This window comes from Branchiostoma belcheri, unplaced genomic scaffold (genome assembly GCF_001625305.1).
Source record: "Branchiostoma belcheri isolate BF01 breed outbred unplaced genomic scaffold, Haploidv18h27 scaffold422, whole genome shotgun sequence".
Lineage (NCBI taxonomy): Eukaryota > Metazoa > Chordata > Leptocardii > Amphioxiformes > Branchiostomatidae > Branchiostoma > Branchiostoma belcheri.
Window position 1 is genome coordinate 35586 of NW_017804046.1, and position 16010 is coordinate 51595.

General features: G+C 38.9%; 2 protein-coding genes across 2 annotated transcripts in view; both read left to right on the forward strand.

Annotated features, from left to right (window-relative positions):
- Positions 1-10127, forward strand: part of LOC109478184 (angiopoietin-1 receptor-like) — a 23222-nt gene extending 13095 nt beyond the window's left edge. The window contains exons 3-20 of the mRNA XM_019779647.1: positions 167-236; positions 555-658; positions 1086-1308; positions 2510-2618; positions 3104-3250; positions 3554-3746; positions 4223-4362; positions 4787-4869; positions 5157-5281; positions 5967-6129; positions 6314-6424; positions 6720-6922; positions 7047-7160; positions 7334-7404; positions 7590-7630; positions 7772-7868; positions 8147-8246; positions 8826-10127. Of these exons, the coding sequence (XP_019635206.1) occupies positions 218-236; positions 555-658; positions 1086-1308; positions 2510-2618; positions 3104-3250; positions 3554-3746; positions 4223-4362; positions 4787-4869; positions 5157-5281; positions 5967-6129; positions 6314-6424; positions 6720-6922; positions 7047-7160; positions 7334-7404; positions 7590-7630; positions 7772-7868; positions 8147-8246; positions 8826-8927 (2145 nt within the window). The 5' untranslated portion in view covers positions 167-217 and the 3' untranslated portion in view covers positions 8928-10127. The remainder of the gene's footprint in view (positions 1-166; positions 237-554; positions 659-1085; positions 1309-2509; positions 2619-3103; positions 3251-3553; positions 3747-4222; positions 4363-4786; positions 4870-5156; positions 5282-5966; positions 6130-6313; positions 6425-6719; positions 6923-7046; positions 7161-7333; positions 7405-7589; positions 7631-7771; positions 7869-8146; positions 8247-8825) is intronic.
- A 4966-nt stretch (positions 10128-15093) lies between these two features.
- LOC109478185 (zinc finger protein 501-like) lies at positions 15094-15687 on the forward strand. The gene has a single exon (XM_019779648.1). The coding sequence runs from the start codon at positions 15094-15096 to the stop codon at positions 15685-15687; it is 594 nt and encodes a 197-aa protein (XP_019635207.1).
- The last annotated feature ends 323 nt before the right edge of the window (positions 15688-16010 follow it).

A 16010-nucleotide genomic window follows, 5' to 3' on the forward strand; every position in this document is an offset into this window, starting at 1 on the left:
CCCCCCGGTCCCCCCATGTCAAAAAAAGCCCGGTCTAGGTAGGGTTAAACTGGTTAATCATGATTTTGGTCTCATATCCATAGAAATCATAAATTAGAATGCAAATATATAATCAGCTTCTACACAACACATACATTGTAATTTTCTTTGCCTTGTACATTTGTAGGTTGTTCCCTTCAACCTTGGTCCTTGTAGAGGAATTGAAAGTAGAACCAACATGACAACCAGTGATGGACGTAAGTACTAAATTTGCTGTTTTCTGTTTGTAAGCTATAGAAGTGATAGCAACATTTTAGTAGTTCATTTTATGTTGTTACGATAACAAAGCCAAGCCAACAACTGTGACTTAATACTTTATTACATTGTTGTGCTCAATTCTAGATCTATTAAAATCTTTCAATTTAATAGCTCTTTCATGGCAAACACTGAAGTAACTTTTAGAACATGCTATAAATGAAATACGAGTACATGTACAGTACCGGTAATAAAAGTTTTAACAATCTTTGGTTCCAATGCATCTCATCATCTGACCATGTTTTTCTGGTTTTCCTCAGTACCCAGTGCTCCAAGAGGAGTATATCTGTCCAGAAGTCAGTCTGCATGTGTTGTACAGTGGGATGTACCAAAGACTCCGAATGGCACCATCATCAAATACACTGTCAGTACACACCCTCCATATGTACTTTTTTTGTATCCTTAAATCTGCAAAATGTGTGCTTTATTTTTAATTCGCACGCTCGCATCAGTTTTGAGGATGTTATTCATATAATCAATTCAACATGGCCTATACATTTGCAACCGTTATGGTATAGCCTAACAAACTGCTGCTCTGTTTATTCTTACTCAAACACATTCATGTATATGGTGACCAGTCCCTCCAACTCTGTCCTGCCACTTGCTACATAATGTAACCCAACACCACAGGGTGTCTGCTACAGCACCAGTTACCATAATTATTTTATAATTGCTGTCATTGACCTTATTTGTTTGGAGAGGAAGAAGAAGAAACACAGGAAAAACAATGTTTTTCCCTTCTGCAAACTTAAGGTAAATATATTAACAAACAAAAATGTTTTATATCCCAGATCTACCTGACCGCCATGTGGATAGATGCTCCCCCTGGTGCCCAGGCTGTGGAGTACAGCCAGGAGAATTTCAACCCTTACACCAGAATGGGAACCTTCCCTCTGCGCTTCCTGACCCCCAACTCCTGGTACAAGTTCAACATGACGGCATCCACGTACGCAGGGCAGGGGGAGTTCAGCAGCTACACGGCCAGTACCAGTACGTGTGAGGTCCCACCTGGGAGTAAGTATGGATTACACCTCTCTGTTTTTTTAAAGCATTCAAGTCAATTTTAGGGTGGCAAAACAAAAAATATTATTATGGATGAGAAAATCTGTCTAATATTGGCATATAGTGCGATTTTTTTTCATTTTTATTTTATCCTTTAAGCGTTTGAAAGAGCCTCAAAACCAAGAAGTATGTTCTGGAGTGTCAGAAACCTCTTTTTTTTTCTCAGAACCAGGCCTCCCTTATTTAATGTCTTTTATAATATACAGTCATTATATTTCAGTCCATACCATGGTATGGATAAAATATATTGTGTTCTCTCATGTTTCTTCTTCTCCTCCTGCCAAACAGTCAAAGGGATTCAACTCTGCCATCATTCAGCCAAATGACTTGAAATTTGGCCTGGACGTAGAGTAGGCCAATACCCCCAGGCGTTTTTTTTTTCATTTTTTTTATACATGCCTTTGAAAAATTTTAAAGAAGGTTTTTTGGGGGCATTTTTCGCCAAAAATGGATTTTTTGATCCTGAGCCCTGGTTTTACAACCAAATGATCTACAATTCGGCATAAGGGTACCTTGAACGTGTGTCTACAGAATAGCAGTCACATATTTGGCATACAGCAGTTCCAAATGACTCATTTGGGGGACTTCAATGGCTATTTTCAGAAAAAAAAAGGGCCAAAAGTGCTATACCCGTTCCATGTTCTATCAAAAGAATGGCCCGTTCCATCTGCCGTTGGCCATGGAACACGTGTTCCATTGCGGGTTACCTGAGGGCACATTGCACCTAAGTCGTGCGTAATGACCCACACATTCAATTTTATGTGCCTAAGACCTTCAAAATGTATCAAATCTCATCATTGTTAGTATTTGCATACCTGTAATAAGATTAGTAAAGCTTTCAAATTCAATGTGCTTGTTCTTGCATCTTTGTTCTCAATTACATAGCTACAGAGAATCTTTGCTAGTTTTACACTGGGGTAAGTTTGGAATAGTCCACTTTTACTTGGGAGGGAGATGGACTGAAATATGCTGTATTTGCTCCCAAGCAAATGTCTGCCTCTCTAGTTACCATAGCATCAATGTCAAACTGTCAATTGTTCGTCATCATCATCTTTGTGACTTGTTCAGAAATTAGCCAAACTATAGTCTGTCATGTCTTGTGTTTTTTTTTATGGAGTAAACAAACACATTTTGTCTCCTTGTTGTCTGACAGAACCCATAACCCCCTCTCCCCCGGCGATGCCACAGGCGGCTGATGTCATCAAACATAACGGCTATCCCATAACGCTCTCACAGGTGTCGGAGAGGACTGGACCTGTGGAGTAAGTACTAGATGTCTCATAGTCTAGCTGGAACAGTTAAAAATGAACCTACCATGTGTACTATCAATAATGATAAATGCAGTATCAATGTGACTTGCTGTAACTTAAATCTTGAACATCAATTTTTTATATGTAAATGTTTGTTTTTACAGTATTTATTAAACCACCGTGTCCAATATCAGCCATTGCTGCCTGTGTAGCTCACTATATTGTGATGTTACAATTTGAGTGATAAGAAAAGTAGAATGTGACTTGCCTGGTCAAAGTGAGAAGGTTACAATATGATATTTTTTATAGAGAAAGTAAAGAATTATTATGGAATTTTAAGCCTTTCAGAGGTTGTTGGTAATTATGATTTGCTTGCCATTCATTTTTATGTACGCTCATTCATTCTTTGATAAATTCAATTTATTAATTCCTGTATTGATTGATTGATAGATTATCACGATTGATTAATTGATTGATTGAATATCCCTTCTATCCAGATGTTACCATGTGCTTGTTGTGGAGTTGAAAGATGAAATGTCGTTGAGGACAATGCCGAATGTCGACCAGCTGAAGGTGGTGTCCCAACAAGAAGCCGCTTCATCAGGCAACAATGTTACTGCCTATGTGGCCATGGCATTTAATAGGTAAGAAAAGGATATCTTCAGTGAACTTTAAACAAGATGCAAGATGTTATGTAGAAGTTCTAGGCACCATGCTACGGGCACAACAACGCTAATTTCGTACATGTACAGTACATTCTGCTAATGTGCTGGTAAAGTAGGGCAAGTTTTGAAAATTACACTATGACTGCTAGAATTAGCATTGTGCTGTGAGTTGTCAGTTTTGGTAGATTTCCTAATCGAGATGGCAACCCTTATATCCTCAGAAATGGACACACATCCGTTTTGGTTATGTGTTCCTTGTTTTAAAGTTTGCTTGTTTCACAGGGATGACTTTGTGGAGGATGTTTTCCTGGGTGATGGTAGGAAGACATCTTGTGCTGGCACTGGCAGAAGAAAGCGTGAACAGTCAGTAGAGGACATCTATGATGAAGTGTACACCAACTCTCCCCTTAAACCAGGTACAAGATACACCGTAGTGCACAGGGTTTATGGCAGCAAGCCTCAGGATGGCTCTCAGGTAAGGCAAGGAAGATTTCCTTGAAGTTGAAGCCCTTGGTAAGGAATTAAAGGTAGCTAACTCGTACAAAAGATGCACTGGTCTTTAATTATGTTTATCTTCGTAGAAGGGAAACATAGTGTCTTTGCTTTGTTTCTCATTGGTTTCTTCTTTAAACAAATTAGGTCAATGACAGCTATCTGCCAGGTTCTGTAGCAGACATCCTGTGGTGTTAGGCTACATTATGTAGCAAGTTGCAGGACAGAGTTGGAGGGGCTGGTCTCCATATTAATGAATGTATTTGCGTAAGAGTAAACAAAGCAGCAGTTTGTTAGGCTAGACCGTAAATATTATGCATTGCTTTGCAAATATTACCTTTCTTATTTTTACATATTAAGCTAATGCTTCTTCCATGCTTCCATGCAAGTATCAAAGGTCCTTTGCCTCCCCCATAATTTAAACCAAGGCATTATTAATGGTTCCTCCCTTCCTCCCAGCCCCTGTACAGCAGCAGTGGTTACTCCCTTCCCATCATGACTGCGCCGTCCCCGGGTAACAACTGGATGCTGATCCTCATCATCCTCTGTTCAGCTGTGATCGTCCTCATCATTCTTACTGTCTTGATCCTTCTCATCAGGTGAGACTGCTGTACTGATATACAATACATATCTCAAAAAACGTCCCATCTGTATATGTGTGAAAATTGCCACCAAAAGTTGTGCAATACGTGATTGAAATCCGTGCATTTATCGATTATAGTGTGTGCAAAAGCTGTGAAAAAACTGTGAACCTTACCAGTGTTGATTAAATCCCATAAACACGAATAGATCAATCACCGTCAAGTAATAAATGATAAATGACTGGTGACCCCAAATGGAAGACGCTTTCTGTGAGAATGATGTCAGATCAAACATGGTGTAACATAATTCGGGTTAAAGAACAGACTGTCTGACAACATCAGTGGTTATAGGAAATGACCACTATTGGTCTATTTGAGCATGTATTTAGCCTCCACTATTACATAGAGAATGTGGCCTGATTTTGGTACTTGTTGTTTACAGGCGACGAAAGCAACGCCCTCCCCGCCATGTCCGTGAGGATATTTCAGATGTGGAAGGGTTTTCTGATACACCGTTCATTTCAGGTAAGAAATTAACTATAATTTTTTTCTATGATATCACTAGCCCTAAGTATCACCATAAATTACAATTATTGCAATATGACAAATGAATTGAAGCTGTTACCCATTTATTGCCCATTTATTACCCATTTATAACCGATTTATTACCCATTTATTACCCATTTATTACCCGTTTATTACCAATCATTACCCTTTGTTACCCAAGGACAGAAAGTTCTGGAGGTCTAACTTTGTATGTTCCACCTTTTCGGAGGATGATTAATGATGAATGATGATGTTACCCATTTTAGACCAAACCGGCTTGAGAATGCAAGAAGTCACAAGAACTGCTGATGTGGCTGATGGGGACCCAACTTCAACTAGGCACCACGGTGAACATCATGGCTCCAAACCGACTATCATGGAGAACTACAGAGTAAGATGTATTATGGTGGTCCTGGAATGTTGAACCATTTTCCATACATAATCACAATGATAATCAGGTCATAACCTCCAAACAAGGTACTTTTTCCTGTACATTTTCCCTTGTACTTACTTTGACACTGCAATCGTTGTTCATAATTTAAGATATCAAAGTGAATAGCAAAGTTCTTTGATCAAAACCATTTATTATTCACGAGCCGACGTTTCGATGACCGTCTGTCATCTTCATCAGGGCAATTCTGACTGGTTTACTGTGCACTGACGCTAGATGTTACTTGGTGCATAGTGCACTATACTAAAGGTGTTACATGGTTCACAGTGCAATGTTACATGGTTCACATTGTACTTAAGCTAGTTTTTACTGTTAACAATGCATTTCCGAATGCAGTGCAATTGTAACAAACATACACATTTAGTGCACTATGCACCAAGTAACATCTAGCGTCAGTGCACAGTAAACCAGGCAGAATTGCCCTGATGAAGATGACAGACGGCCATCGAAACATCGGCTCGTGAAAAATAAATGGTTTGGATCAAACAACTTTGCTATTCACTTTGACATCTTATATTAGGAACAACGAACAAAAAACTTTTCTATTCATTCGTTTACCAACCTGATAAAATTATTTACGGAAGATGTCAAAGTGTCATGTGCTTTATGCCTCCTTCCACAACAGCCCCTCCCGCTGAAGATTATGGCAATCAGCGACCGCGACTTGACTTGGGACGACATCTCTCTGACCTCCAGGCTCCTTGGAACAGGCAACTTTGGAGAGGTCCGGAAGGGAACAGTCAATCTGGATGGTGAAAGGTTGCCATCGGCAATCAAAGTACTGAAACGTAAGCAGAAGATGCCTAAGCTCGATCACGATACCTGCACGAAATACTTTCATAATATATTGATCCTGATATATATGATAAATAATACTATGTTAGCTAAAATCCTTTATTCACTATAAGATTTGAAAGGCTGCTAAAAGTATTCGTGTCATAATTGAAATCTCATTTTTTTCTTTCTTTTAAGGTGGTGCAGATGAGGCTGCCAGGCAAGACTTTCAACAAGAAGTGGACATCATGCGCCATGTTGGCTACCATCCTTATATCATCAACCTCTTGGGAACCTGTGACCACCAAGGTGAGCCATTTGGCAGAGTACATGCTGCAATAGGCGGCTACATTTTTGCCATACTGAAAAACTTGTGATTCTTGCACATCTAAGCAGGTGTGATCAGTTCATTAGAAGCTAAGTCCATAGCGATGTACATGTGCTATTTTGCATTTCACTATCCTAATTATAAGCACAGGTGAATTAAGGCATTTAGGTATGCATTTTAGTAACACTATTCGACTTGATATATTAATTTGGATGAAATTGTAATCAATATCATTTGATGTGAAATTGTACAAAATACAAGCACATTCGTCTTCAGGTCAACAGTATATGGCTCTAGAAATGGCCGGAAATGGCGATCTGAAGAAGTACCTGAGAACATCTCGGGTTCTGGAAACGACAAGTGCAGCCTACGGCAACACCCGTCAGACTGCCGGCACCGTGTCCACCCTGTCACCGGTCCAGCTCCTCCGTATCGCCTGTGACGTGGCGACGGGGATGGAACACCTGTCTTCTAAAGACGTACGTTAATATATTAGTAGGGTTGTGGTTTAGAGATTTATAGTCTTTGGATAGCAGCAAACATAGCACGAGTCATGTGTACATTTCTTCATCTTCGTAAATTGTGCTTTTTTCTGCTTGATAGGTGATCCACCGTGACCTGGCGGCCAGGAATGTTCTCCTGACAGACAGCCTCATCGCCAAGGTTGCTGACTTCGGCCTGTCACGTGGGGATGGCATCTATGAACAAACGTCTAAAGTAAGTATATACAACAATAAAGTAACTAAGACGTGAATTAAAGCATAATCTAAGTAATCAATAGCAAGTGATTAAAAAATTGCCTTGCAAAATCTTGCACATTCAACCTATCTTTCGCAGCATCAAAGACATTATTCAAATGTTGTAGATGACAACTGTTTTATGTGTTACAGAGAGCTGTTCCGTTCCGATCCACTGCGCTGGAGGCGCTGAGCAAGAGGATATACACAACACAGAGTGACGTGTAGGTTTGAACTGTTGATGAAATTATTTCACAACGGTAGCATCGACAACATCTATGAACCTCCACAAATTTGTGACCTTTTGGAGTTTTTCTTTCATAAATATCTTGTTCAAGGAAATTACCAATGGTGACTTCATTTTAACTTTGGCTGAAACTTTTTTGCTTTCCTCCGATATGTACTGCAGGTGGTCTTTCGGAATTCTACTCTGGGAGATTGTGACTTTGGGTGAGTGTGAAGAATTAACTGACTTTGTGTCAGCGTATAACTTTGCTGGTGTCACCCCATGTTTGACCTTACAATGTTAATAATTATACATGTAGTATGGAATACATGATGTAAGGATAACGATAGTGTTAACTCTTGTAGGTGGAACCCCGTATAGCGGAATGAAATCAGGACTTCTGTTGAGAAGGCTACGCGAAGGATACAGGATGCCAAAGCAAAGGAACTGTGATGAAGACTTGTACGTTTTGCATTGACCTTCTATTTATGTCGTGTTCCCAATAGCTGCACCCTTCAATTTATCACTCTGTAAAAGCACTATACTATAACCATCTCTACCAATAGTTCCTTTTTCAGATTGATATATATTATGTTTCTAATGGTTTAATATGATATATGAACAAAATTAAATATTTGTAAATCTGGGTTGCTTTCTATCTAGCAAAATTACAGTCAACGAAACAATCATAACAAAAAAGAGATATTTGATACAAGTGCCGACATATTGTTCCTGACCAGGTACCAGATGATGCTGCAGTGCTGGCAGCGCCGTCCTGAGGACAGACCGACCTTCTCTGACCTGGTGGAACAACTGAAGAACATGATGGAGGACAAGAGCGTGAGTATGCAATTCTATTGGTCAAACATTAGTGTCTAAACTGTATTTAGGGTCAGCATCATGTTTACCGAAGGAAAACATATTGTTTTTGCTCAGTTTCTTCCTCTTCTTCCATTTCAATCAAATGACGTAAATAACCAGGGCTAGACGCCTGTCAACAAGGTCACGGTTGTTAGGTTACATAATGTTGCAAGTGCCATGCAGAACTGAGTTCAGGAGGGGCTGCATGGTCACAATATATATGTGAATGTGTTTGATTTAGAACCATATATATATGACAGTGATTGATTTAGAATAAAAAAAGCAGTAGTTGGTTAAGCTGGACCGTGTGAAGGTAAACATGATGCTTTGCAAATGTTAGCTTTCTAATGATCATTGTGATCTGTGATATTCTACAATGTTTAACATTGCATGCATGGGATATATGCAACAAAGCATATGGTAAATACACATGTACGCATTAAGATTGTGGAACTTAAGTAAAAATTTCTGGAATTTTACCAGATAAGTAAAGCATTCAATTGTTACCAGTAGTTTGAATTGGAGAGATTTTCATGTGAGCTTTACGTCTTGTTTCAGAGCTACGTCAACATTGAGAACGATGACGATTTCGAGTATGAGATCATTGACTCTGATGACAATGATGACATAGATGATGGTGATGATGCATTCACAGGATAGGAAGAACAGGTTGACTTCTGTCAACATGCCAATGTGTCTGTGCCGTTAAAGTGTGTTTTGTCAGGTATAGATTTTTGTTTTGTTTTTGTGAAGTCACTTTTAATACAGTTGGTTATGGTTGGTTATACTTTGTAATCAACAACGTTTACCATGTTCCATTTACTATTACTAGAACTTATTCAAAGAAGTCGCAAATATTTTCCCAAGTTTTTCATACCTCAACCAACAACAAAAGACTATATTATTGCTAAAGTCTCCCAACCCATTTATTTTTCAAAGAGTCGGACAATTTATCTCACATAGCCTCCTGAGAAGATGTAAAAACCCCTAGTAGCATGGCAAGAATAGTTTAATACAATAGAATAGATTAGAATAGCAGTTACCTTGTTCCTCTTACCTGTTCATATATTGCATATCTACTGTTTATTCTGTATGTATACTAACGTTATTAGATTTAAGTAGAGATAGTAGGTTTGATAAATATATCGTACACATAGAACTTCACGTTAGCAAATAGTCTTATATCACTACATTTTTCTTGTCATATCTGTTTGCAATTAACCCTCGGGCATGAATTATAATTCCATAGCACAGCATGAGTATTGATTTTTTTAAATCATTCAAGTAAAACTGTTTACGTTTCAATGTTACAAATGCATACATGCTTGTAAAATGTTCTGATGCTACATGTATGCATTGCAAGGCTTCGTGTTGTCTGTATTGGAATGGGTTTTAGTGGAATTTTTTACTTGCGTGTTAACTGTATATTTACTACAATAACACTTAAATTGAGTTAACTTGTCTAGAGTTCATTTGTACCTATGTTTATTTCCATCAACGTAATTAATAATCACATTTACATGTCTATATATCAGTGTGGGTGAGGTTTTAGTAATGTTAAATATGTACTTGGTCAGCTGTACAGTCACTGTTTTGTATCCGTGACTTTTTTTTATCTACATACGAATTGGTTCTTATTGGATGTCGATCGTCAAGCGATGATGGTTATTGATAATGTTTTAAATCAATTGCGTTTACCTTCGGGTTCATAATGTCATTCATAACTCTGTCGCCCAGCTTTAGTACTTATGTTTACATCATTCAAGTAAAAAAGTGATAATCCAATGACTCAAATAATACTTGTATATAGACCAATATTTTTCAAATGTTCTTATATACATGGTTGCCTTAAAAGGTATCGTGCTGTCTACTGTATATGATATGGAGGGGATGGTTTATAAATGCCTGTTTCATGTTAACCATATCTACTAACACAACAAATATCAATTTGAGTTTTCAATTTTCAACAAATACGTTCTTACCTGTGCCTTATTCTGTCTGATTATCAATCGACTCTCTGAAGTGCTTACCGATATTTGAAATGAACATACTCTGTTTAGTACGCTTTAAGAGATCTATTAGCGCAAAGCATGGTTCTAGTCATACACAGACGCATGTTGCATAGTTTTTATATATCACGCTTTATCTAGTACCCAAATTATGAATATCAATGAAACGTGTGAACAGAATGCACAGCACGCTGAGGACAGAAAGTCTGCCAAGTACGAAGTCCTGATTAATGAAATAAACGTACATAGTGGGTACAGAGCTACACTCGTTACAATTGAAGTCGGAAGTAGAGGATGGATTAACAGTGAGAACACTGCGAAACTGAAGTCACTCTGCCTAGTCAGTCATACGGACCGTGAAGTCAGACATCTTAAAAGTAGACTGGGGAAGTGCGCACTTTGTGCATCTTATGCCATATACTGCGCTAGAAACACACAGGCTTGGGAAAGTACCTCAGGGCTATTCTCTTGTAAAAGATAAATTTGATGCAACAGGCTTGGTTCTTTTTTTAAATCTTTAAGATCTATAAAACATTTTTGTTAGTATACGTATTAATGAAATGTATGTGTAGAAAACAATTTTAATCGAAATTTTAATGTCCGATGCACACAGTTACTTGTTACATTTTACTTACCTTGCGCCCTACTCTTAATGAGATAAAGGGCTGGCCTAGGTGTACTTCAACGAGTCATCTTGTATATACATGTATATTGGAATAAAGATGATTTTAACCCCCACTTGAGGCTGTTAGCATGATTCACATCAGTTTTAAAACTAAATGGTAGGCCTGATTACCCGTGCAATGAATCTTACTTAATCTTACTTTTAAGTAAGATGTCACGGGTAATAAAGGTAAGATGTATCACACGGGTAACCAGGCCTACTATTTCACCTTTGACCTACTTTGCGTTCACCTCTGACCTCACGAAGCGTCAGAGGAACAAAGAAAGCTGTCCACCGAGTCCGGGCTTACGTGAAGAAAAAAAAAAACGCCATAGGAAGCAGGTAAGGCTAGGAGGTAAGGAGTGATGTAGTCTGATGTGCAGAGCAATAGTTTGTGCTATTTTCTGTAAGTATGTACGGCGATAATTTATAGGATTTTTCGGGATGTGAATATGGATATGAATATGGAGGGTGAAAATGAAGGAGGAGGGGGGGGGGGGTCCCCATGTACACTATACGACATCCAGTAGGTTTCTAGCGGAGACTAATCAGAGGGCTGCTGAAAGGTCAACGACTAGCGGCTATTAGCACCTTGTTTCATGTTAATGCTATATTAACTCAAACCAAGTTGGCTTCATTGCGTTATAAAATAAAATGTTATCTGCCTAGTCGTGATGATATTGAAAACTGTTTTATTGTGCCGTTCTTCTAAAACAGCCAGCAGGATTATGAAGATATCCGTTCTCAATACACTTGCTGTAAACTAAAGTAATGGAAGTCCTACGAAAATTCTCTTTGTAATGTTTATCCGACGAACAATGCGTGTGAAATATGTTTTCGCCCATCGTGTGCCAACGGATCATTTGCTACTCTGCAAGTGAAAGAACCGTTTCGTGGGCCTTGATAAATTATTCATAAATCGGTCATAAATCGGTCAAATCGGTCATAATTATTCATAAATCTACTGGATGGTATTCAGTGACAGGTGGGGGGGGGGCGAACCCCATGGGACACATTATTACATCCATGAAAATGGAGGTATTGTTTTTGGCGCGTCTTTGTGCGTGTGTGTGTGTGTGTGTGTGTGTGTGTGTGTGTGTGTATGTGTGTTTGTGTTTCCGCATATTTGTACCTTCATAACTCCATAACGCCTTTATGGAATGTGATAATATTTGGTATGCTGGTAGGTCTTAGGAGGACAAAGGTCAAGGTCAAATATGGGCCTCCTGGTGGATGGCCCAGGTACTGCAGCAGCACTTCCGGTTTATGGTTGAGTCAGGGCATGGCTGAGAGGAATCTCCTTTGTACTTGCGAGCCAGGGTAACAGATGTGGCTATGCCCAGCGAGGCAGCGCGCTCCCTCAGAGGAATAGGTGACCTATTTCAGGGCAAATGTGCCACTGTATGGCTGTGTGTTTGAAAACAAACAACCTGTGTTATTACCTCCATGGAAATGGAGGTATTGTTTTTGTTGCGTCTGTCTGTGTGTCTGTCTGTGTGTTTGTGTCTCCGCACATTTGCGGCCAGCATAACTTCAAAACGCCTTTATGGATTGTGATGATATTTGGTATGCTGGTAGGTCTTAGGAAGACGAAGGTCAAGGTCAAATATACGCCTCCTGGTGGATGACCTTGGTACTGCAGCAGAACTTCCGGTTTTTGTATCTTTTGTCCTGAATATGCTATGGTCTTGATTTTTTGGTGGCAGATAGATTGTCCTGTCAGGAATAAGTGGTGTGGGTTTGGTCCCCCTAGCAGCTTGTTCTGGAACTGCAGGGGACTTTCGGGCGAAATCTTTAAATGCCAATAAGTCCAGATAGAAACAATTTTTTTTCATCATTTTTGGTAGGTTGGTAGCTGAGAGAGAGGTGTACATAATTAACTTCAAATTATGCAAATGAGGACTAAATTTGCATAATTAATGAGTAAATTCTAAAATTACAGTGTTTTGCATTATAGTACTTTCATACATGTAATGTATGTAATCTATGGCGGATGGAACATCACCAGATACCAATTATGCAAATGATGACCTAATTTGCATAATTAATGCGAAAATTCTATGACTCCTTAGTGGTAAATGATGGGAATTTCATAATTGGTACATGTGTAAGTTAATCAAAAGTTAACATCACGATGCTTTTATTATGTTAATGTGGAGGTAATTTGCATAATTAAAGAAGAAAGTAACATTTACATGTCAAGCCCATATTTCATGGAGGTATCAGATCTCGGAACTCTTGTTATTCACTGTACTTACTACGTCATGGTGTATGAGGCAGTGTCTTTTTCTAGAGGACGTAGTGATATAGAAATATAGGAAGTTTAACCATGCTGTTAAGAAAGGCAAAAGGCTAGAGTTAAACTAGAGTTCCATGATCTCATACCTTTGCCAAATGACGTTTACCCTTCCGGTGGACGAATTGTACGTTTTTACTCATTGATTTTGAAAATATGAGCCTCATTTGCATGGATTATATCAGTTGACCCTATTCTCCACATTTGCATGGATTAACTCAGTTGATCCTATTCCCCACCCAATGACAGCCTTATCTTAACCAAAAAAGGCTATTCTAGCACCTCCTTAAATATTATGCAAATGAGGTCGTAATTTGAATAATTCGTGACCCTAGTATGTCCAGGTCATGAGACATCAAAACCAGAAGTTCTGCTGCAGCACCGTCAAAGGCCGCCAGGGGGTTCAAAATCTAATCATTTCTAAGTCTCATCAAGACCTACCCACCTACTAGGTTTCATGACAATGCATGTAAAGCTTCTTGAGTAATGCTGTACACAAACAGACAGACAAACACTACCGAAAACATTACCATCTTGGCGAAGGTAATAAATTTAGAAAACACCTAGAATAGGTAAAGGCGTAACCAACTGGCTAGTCCAATGGGTTCTACGCCGCCAACGCACAAGTCTGTGAAGGAGACTTAGTGTTATATAGCGAATGTAGTCGAGGGGGAGGTGTTTGCAGTAATCCGTATTGTTTGTAGATTAGAAATTAGATTGTCCTTATTTTTAACCCTTAAACACCCGAACGAGGTCCGTTTGGACCCCAGACGTATTTTTTTATGTGCTATTTGATTTTTTTTATTTAAAAAAAATTCCTCCCGTGACTTTGTCAGTAAACCTCTTTTACAAGTTTTCCTAATTTTTTTGGAGATCGGCACAAATTTGTAAAAACAACAACGGAAGTCTGATGTAAGACCGTCTGGGGTCCAAACGGACCCAAGCCATGTATTTGCACTTTCCTACATACGAAATTGTTCAGATGTCCTCAATATGTCTTCAAGGAAGCATTATTGCTTTAATATTATGCAGTTTGCCAAGTAATCTTAATTTTAGGAATTATTCCATTAGGTTTTCAGAGGTTTGACAATTTGACAACCATATGAGGTCAAAGGTCAACCACATGTTCATGCCTGCAGGCCTCATCCAATTTTTGCCTAAATTATGATAATGAGCTGGAATTTTTAAACACTTAATTATGCCAAAATAAACGTCTTAATATGTTTAACAAATTTATGTGCAAAGATCACTGAAAGGATGCAAAAAGGAATATGAATTTGAAAGAAACCAAATGGGGTCCGTTTGGACCCCGTTCGGGCATTAACGTCACAAAAAAAAGTTTGGGTGTTTGAGGGTTAATATATACATTTTGGTGTCGTTTTGAAAAAAAAAAATAATGTAATAAAAAGGTTTTGATCTTCTTAGCTCGGTAAAGTGAGTGAGTGATTATAAGATTTCACACTAAATTTCTAAATTGCAGCAAATTTGTACTAATATGAAAAAGGCAACATAACCTTCCATCACGAAACATTTAGGTTTCTAGTTATAATGAATTAGGTTGAAATTGTATAGCTAGTGGGAACTGGACAAACTGTAGACCTAATTTGATCATTTATAGTTTTTTTAATGATTGCTTTCTTCATTTTCATTAGGCTCAACATGGCATCAGCAGGACACGGGTCTCCCACCGAGGTTGGTAACTCATATGAAGGGTCTCCCATTGGGGTTTCTCAGGTCAACTGTGACAGCAAAACAAGCACAGCAGCAGGTCAGGTAAATGCACGGAATGTCGACTTGTATGGATACAGGACAGCTCAAAAGTCTAACTTATCCAGACATATGAGTGTAAAACCATACATGTGTGCGGGGTGTGGGTACAGGACAGCTAACAGGTCCCACCTATCCCGACATATGAGAACCCATACAGGAGAAAAACCCTACAAATGTGACCAGTGTGACTATTCTGCTGCACAGAAATATAACCTGGACCAACATCTACAAAAACACACCGGTGAGAAATCATATATGTGTGGGGAGTGTGGGTACAGGGTAGCTGGAAAGTTTGGCTTATACAAACATATGAGAACCCATACAGGAGAAAAACCCTACAAGTGTGACCAGTGTGACTATTCTGCTACAAAAAAACCAACCTTACACCAGCATCTACAAAAACATAGTGGTGAAAAGGCTTACATGTGTGAGGAGTGTGGGTACAGGACAGCTTACAAATCTGTATTATCCCGACATATGAGAACCCATACTGGAGAAAAACCTTACAAGTGTGACCAGTGTGACTATTCTGCTGCACAGAAAGGTGCCTTGGATCAACATCTAGCAAAACACATCGGTAAGGAACCCTACATGTGTGAAGAGTGTGGGTACAGGACAGCTCAAAAGTATACCCTATCCCAACATATGAAAACTCATACAGGTGACAAAGTGTTAAGCTAGAGAATACCGCTTAGACATTCATCTAGCAAATCACAGTGGTGAGAAGCCCTACTTTTGTAAGGATTGTGGATACAGGGCGGAAATTGGGTCTTTATCCCAACACATGAGAACCCATACATGAGGAAACCCCTACAGGTGTGATGAGTCTGACTATTCTGATTATTCGCGACATGTGAGGATTCACTCGAAGATACCAACTGTTCAACTGTCTCTATTACTTTTTTCATTACTTCACATATATGTATTGGATATTGGGTAAAAAGCACAAGTTGCTTAAGTAACACCTTCTCTTCAAAACCATACAAGTATTTAAAAAAAACCAT